General features: G+C 48.0%; 1 protein-coding gene across 3 annotated transcripts in view; it reads right to left on the bottom strand.

The window, feature by feature from the left end:
- The window catches only part of BACE2 (beta-secretase 2), a 71,482-nt gene continuing 64,868 nt past the window's right edge, over nucleotides 1-6,614 (bottom strand). For all 3 annotated transcript variants that reach the window (XM_016121761.2, XM_036218836.1, XM_036218835.1), the window contains one exon: nucleotides 1-1,707. In XM_016121761.2, coding sequence (XP_015977247.2) covers nucleotides 1,454-1,707 — 254 coding nt within the window. In that variant the 3' untranslated portion in view covers nucleotides 1-1,453. The remainder of the gene's footprint in view (nucleotides 1,708-6,614) is intronic.

The raw sequence follows: 6,614 nt of genomic DNA on the forward strand, positions 1-6,614 counted from the left end.
TTAGCCCTTCCAGTGGAATTTTATTACATGTCCAACTCACTGCAATAACAATGCAAAGTGAACATTGAACTTGGCACATGAGCAAGAGAGAAGGGACCCTTCTCTTAATTACATCAGATCATCTAAGGCTGAGTGCATTGACTTAAAGGTTTCTGCTTTTCTCTGGCAAAGGCCACAAAGGACAGCAAGAGGGGAGTCCCCCAGAGAGGGGCAGCGGTACACATCCGGAGGCTGAACACGCCCAAGGGAAGACGCACGGGGGTCCCCTGCTCCACACACTTATTTAAGCTGATTTGGATGCACGTGCTCAACTCCAGGGGCTTCTGCAAGTGGAAACGCGCTTTCGAAGCCTGGGAGCCCCCGGAAGTCCCCACCAAGCCCTCCGCACGCCTTGCGTCGTCCTTCCTTCCGAGTGAGAAGCATGGGCGTTCAGCCGCTCCCCAGTCTCCCCAAAGGGTAGCGATCCACCTACCTCCCGAGAAGACCTGGGAAAAGATACAACTAAGCTAGCGAAATGGGATCGTTTTTCCTTATTACAATGCTGTTTGTCGATCTTAAGTAAGCGTACGCCTACGCGGTGATGACCAGCTTGGTGATGGGACCGCCCGATGTGTGATTCAGACCTGTTGTGGCTGGCCTGTTGGGATGAGGACTCTTTTAGGTGACAGCGAAGGCCGAGGCCTGTGCCCCTGCCTAGGCCCGGGGCCCGGGTGGAGTCTCAGCGGAGGTGGCTTCCTGCACTTCTGACGACGCTATGGCGGAAGCATTGTGTCCACAGCGTGGGCTCCTTCCCGCTCCACCACGACCGGCACAAGGCCTCCCGTCTTCAGACGAGGCCCATGAGAACCGCCGGGGACGATCTCCTCTGAGTGGACTTTGCTCCCGTGCAAGGCACACGCAGACCCAGAACGGGGCCATGCTGCTGCTTCTGACTCAGAAAGAAGCAGGGTGGTTATGTCATCGGGCCCCAGGCCACCACGTCCGCCATCGAACTTTGAGCCTTCCTGGACCGCTGGGCCCCTGGTAGAGGCTGGGTGCAAAATACCCTTAAAAGCAATTAATACAAAAAGCTTCCCATTAGCTAAGAGGAGTTATAAGCTGTGCGGACTCACTTCTCCAGAGACGGGAGGGAGGAAAACGAGCCATGGCCTTTTATTTGGTGGCTCATCTAGACGATTTGGTCACATAAAGCCTGAAGCCCAGTTCACTCTGTTTTGGTTTAGAATGAGGTGTTTTTTATTATCATTTTCTTGGAAGTAGGGAAGAAGAAGGAAGCTTTAAAACCAAGAATCAAAATACAGCGACTCTGGAAGGCGTCTGGGAGCAGGACAGACAGAGACTCGAGACTAACGGACACGGCAGGAGCCCTGCCTCTCAGCCCCTGCCTGCCGCACTCGAAATTCAATGCTCTTAGTAGGTGAGTTCGAGGTGGCTCGGGTCCCGGCCTCGCTCGTCACTTCCAGCGGTGCCGGACGAGAGAGGACTCGTCGCTGACGACCTCGGGGTCTCGCGGGAGGTGGCGACACCGGAACGGGAGGAGGAGCAGGACGATCAAGACGAGCAGGATGACCCCGCACACGCTCATGAGCGTGTAGGAGACGACCCACAGCACGGGCTGGTGCAGAGGCAGCGCGGGGACGCAGCTGCTGGCCACGTCGTCCGTTGAGAAAGGCCCGGAGATTTCAGACACCGGAGCGCCTGCGATTTCTGCGGAGACAGAAGGGGAAGAGCCACGGCTGTGAAACGAGCCGCCCCTCTCACGCAGGACAGAGGGGGCGGTGCTGAGCTGCGCCAAACCGGCCGCGTGGGCACCACGCGCCGACCCCTCGGGCATCTCGCGGGTTCCGAGGGAGTCTCAGTGGCGGCTTGCCGGCGGAGGGTCCCGTGCCCTGTGACTGTGTGGAACCTACGTGGTGGGAAGCGACGTGCAGAGGGCATGCGGGGGAGCACCGGGCGCTTCGTGGAGGCCGAGAGCGTCGTCGGCACCTGGGCGAGCCGGCTGCGTGGCTGGCGCGGGGAGGAGGGGGGCGGGGCAGTGCTCTCGACAGCTGCACCTGCCGGAGTCGAGTCGGGGCGACTTTCGCGGGCAGAGTCCCCACGTTCGAGCGCCCTGGAGGGCTCTGAGTCTACACTGCAGTCCTCCTAGTTATCGTGTTTTGAGGACCCTCCGTATCACTGTCCACGGTGGCTGCACCATGTGAACCAGCCATCTCGCTTCTGGGCATTTAACCACAGGAAACAAAAATGCTAATGTGAAAAGGTCTCTGCACCCTTACGTTTACTGCAGCGTTACTTACAACAGCCAAGACGTGGAAGCCACCTAGGGGTCGCTTGGTAGATGAGTGCATAAAGAAGGTACGGTACATATACACAACGGAATATGACTCGAGCCATAGAAAGAACGAGATCTTGCCATTTGTGACAACGTGGATGGACCTAGAGGGTGTTAGGCTGAGTGAAATAAGTCAGGCAGAGAGAGACAAATACTACATGGTTTCACCTGTATGTGGAATCGAAAAAAAAAATGCCCCCCAAACGAAAAACAATGAACCAAACGAAACCAAGCAAAGACAGACTTATAGGAACAGAGACCGAACTGACGGTCACCAGAGGGATGGGGTGGCGGATGGGTGAAGAGGTGACGGGGAGCAGGGTCAGTAATAGTGCGACAAGTTCACGTGGTGACAGATGGCTGCTGGACTGAGTGCGCTGATCACAATGCAAGTTGCCTAAATGCCAAGTCACTGTACTGTACACCTGAAACGAATATAGAGCATGCCCATTATACTTAACTAAATAGAAATGTAAAAGATTACACAACCCCCCAAAATACTTCTGTAATAGATCGTGTCCTCATATCAGCCTGGCCCACATGCTTAATGGGTTCCGAGACCAGCCGGGTCGGCCTGGCCCAGAGCTCCCTCCCCACCCCATGCTTGTCCCGTGTCACATCTACAGCGTGTGGAGGACCTGGAGGTGGCGAAGGTCTGCAACACTGAATTCATGACATGACTGGTCACAGAGAGGAACCCAGCAAAAATCCACGGGGGGCTCCTGGAGCCAACTCCGCGACGTCGCTCTTCCCGGGGAGGAAGCCAAGGGGCTTCCTGGTGTCGGGTCTGGGCAGTCTCAGCATTTCGCTGGTCTACACGAGACTCATCTGCCCCTTCCAGAAGCACGGAATTCGTTGGGCATTTTAAGTTTTACTTGGAAAAGAAAAAGGCCTTGTTAGTCATCACATCCATATTTAATTACAGAAATGAATGTTTAGGCGCCATAAAAATCACATCGCTAAGCATTTAATTTCTCTGTAACTAAAGCCTGTCGAATAAGATCCTTTTTGGATGAGGAAAGAAAAAGTCAGAAGAACAATGGCCTTAAAAGGATGACTTAAAATGAGGGAAAAAAATCTTGGCTGATCTATGTTCTTGCTAACAGGGATTCCACGTATGGATCCACGGCTTTCTCTATGTGTGCTGGGAGAGAAAAGCCATGAACAGGAGTGCAAATATCTAAGAACGGAGAGACGCTGGCCCGCGGTCACTCCAGACGCCTAAACGCCTGCGGCTGGCGTGAGCGAAAGCTATCCTGCGGGCCGAACCCGGCTGGCCGTTTCCTTTTGAATATCAGGTGTTGTTAACACACAGCCACAGCCGTTCATTTCCACATTGTCTACAGTTACTCTCTCGCTAGAACAGCAGAGGGAAGCAGCCGTGACAACGACCATCTGGTCCCTGAGCCTAAAGTATTTACTATGTGGCCCTTCATGGTGAGAGCTTGCCAGCCCCTGGTCTGCGGCATAAAAATGCAAATATTTAACGAGCATTTACAATAACTAAAGATAAGGCTACTCTTGTTCCAAAGGCAATGCAATAGAGGTTTACGGTATAAAATTTGAGAATGTCAGTCAATGAAAACAAGGAAATAAAAGCATACTCGGAAATAATTGAGATTCACATTTTAAAGTAAAACCTTTTTTCTACACATCAATGTTTTAAACAAAGATGGGACCAGGCAGGATGTGCTGTTTTGTAAACTATATTTTCATTTCATGTGATGAAGATCTCTTCACGTCATGTAATTTTCAACCATGTTATTTTTAGGGCAACAACAACAGAAAACATAATGCGGATGCACTAAATTTGCTTTCCAGTCCTAATTTATGACCCTTTAAGTGGGTTTCAGTATTCCTAACGTCATAGACGCTGACGTCTAAAATATCTTGTACTTAAATCTTTGCTCATATTCTTAAGTTTTTCATAAGTTCCTAAAAGTAAAATTGTGGGTGAGGTATGGTCCCCTTTAAGCATCTGGATCTATGATGTCAAAATGCCCGCAAGAAAGACCAAGCCGGTATCCATGCCCGCCAACATGGTATTTCTATAATTTCTACTTCTATAATTTCTAATTTCTATTTCTATGTTCTTTATAATTTCTATTATTTTTCTCATTGATGTGTAAGAATCCTGTCTATGGCAAAAACTCATGTTGTCAATGTCTTTCCGCAGTAGGTCATTTTCTTTCTAAAAATTTATTTGCTTTATAAATAGACACTTTTACAGACACAGTCATGAGAGTGAAACATGCTTAGTGCAAAGACAATAACCCAGCGAGGCATAAGGAAATTCAATATCACTTGAAACCACATCTGCTTCAAGACAAGATGGAGTATGAGGGACAAGATTTACCCCCCACTCCGCCCACAATAACTAAAACAAAAAAAAAAAAACCAAAAAAAACAAAAACAAAAACAAAAACAAAATGACAAAATGTGTGGGAAAAAAAAGACTGCAGATTTTGGAAATTGAGCAAATGGAGGCAGTAAATCCTGAGTGATGGGAAATGGATGGAGTGAGCCCCACGGCTGTCCAGCTTACCGACTTGGGAAAGTTTCTGGCAAAGAGGAGGGAGGCACAGGCAGAGGCTGGCACCCTCCCCAAGGGAGAGCGTAGAAAAAGCAGCTGGAGTTTTCAGGACGAGGAATGGACAGGTGACAGCTGCACAGACAGAAAATCCACGTCTCCAAAGGGGGTTTCTTGAGCCTTCAGCTGAGTGCTGACCAAAAGAAAGGAAAAGAGAGAGAGAGAGAGAGAGAGAGAGAGGAAGGAGGAGGAAGGAAGGCAGGAAGCGAGGCCACAGTACCCTATGCGAGGTGACGGGTACGTTAATTATTTTGATTGTGATGATCATTTTGCAATGTATATCAAAACACTGAAAGCTTCTGGTCAAGGCGGCAGATATGTAAATATTGTTTTGACCTTCTCCCACTATCATATCAAAATGACAACTAAATGGCAGAACAACCATCACCGAGAATCGCCCGAAGACTAGCTGAATGCAGGTCAATCAGAACGGCAAAAAAAAAAAAAAAAGAAAAAGTAAAAAAATTTTTTTAAATGACGGTAGTTTAAGGAACCTCTGGGACGACATCATGTATAACAACATTCACATCATAGGGGTACCAGAAGGAGAAGAGAGAGCAAGGAATCGAAAGCCTATTTTAAGAAATAATGATGGGAAACTTCCCTAACCTGGCAAAGGAACTAGACACACAAGCCCAGGAAGCTCAGAGTCCTAAACAAGATGAACCCAAAGAGTCCCACCCCAAGACACATCATAATTTAAATGCCAAAGTTTAAAGACACAGAGACTCTTAAAAGCAGTGAGAGAAAAGCTGTTAGTTACCTACAAGGGAGCTCCCACAAGACTGTCAGCTGATTTCTCAACAGAAACTCTCCAGGCCAGGAGGGGTTGGCAGGAAATGTTCGAAGTGCAAGGACTGATGACCTAGTAAAGTTCCCATGTAGAACTCAAGTACAGATAAAGATCTTCCCGGACAAGAAAAAGCTAAAGGAGTTCTTCAGCACCAAACCTGTACCACAAGACACGTTAAAAGGACTTAAGAAGAAGAAGAGGAAAAAAGAACAAAAATATGAGTAATAAAATGGCAATAAGTACGTATCTATCTACAGTTACTTTAAATGTAAATGGATCAAATGCTCCAATCACAAGATATAGCATGTAAGGAATATAGCTTTAAAAAAAAAGACACGGGATGGCTGAATGGATAAGAAAACAAGACCCGTACATATGCCGCCCACAAGAGAGACACTTCAGATGGAAAGATGCACATCGACGGAAAGTAAAGGGATGGAAAAGGCATTTCATGAAAATGGAAAGGGAAAAAAAGCTGGAGAGCAATACTTACGCCAGACGAAACAGACGTTGAAACAAAGGCTAAAATAAGAGACAAAGGAGTAATTCCACTTTTGAGTATTTATCCAAGAAACCCAAAACGCTAATTCAAAAGGATGTATGCGCCCACATGTTCACTGCAGCATTATTTATGATAGCCGAGGTACGAGAGCGGCCTGTGTCTATCAACAGATGCAAGGTTAAAGAAGTGGTACGTATGTGTGCACGTGGGTGTGTATGTACGTATGTATATGTACACACACAAACGCACACAATGGAATATTACTTAACCACAAGAGTGAAATCTTGCCCTCTGCGACTACATGGATGAACATAGAGGGTATTATGCTCAGTGAAATAAGCCAGACAGAGAAAGACAGATACCATATGATTTCACTTACATGTGGAATCTAAAAACC

This window comes from Rousettus aegyptiacus, unplaced genomic scaffold, assembly GCF_014176215.1.
Source record: "Rousettus aegyptiacus isolate mRouAeg1 unplaced genomic scaffold, mRouAeg1.p scaffold_m13_p_4, whole genome shotgun sequence".
In the NCBI taxonomy this organism is placed as follows: domain Eukaryota; kingdom Metazoa; phylum Chordata; class Mammalia; order Chiroptera; family Pteropodidae; genus Rousettus; species Rousettus aegyptiacus.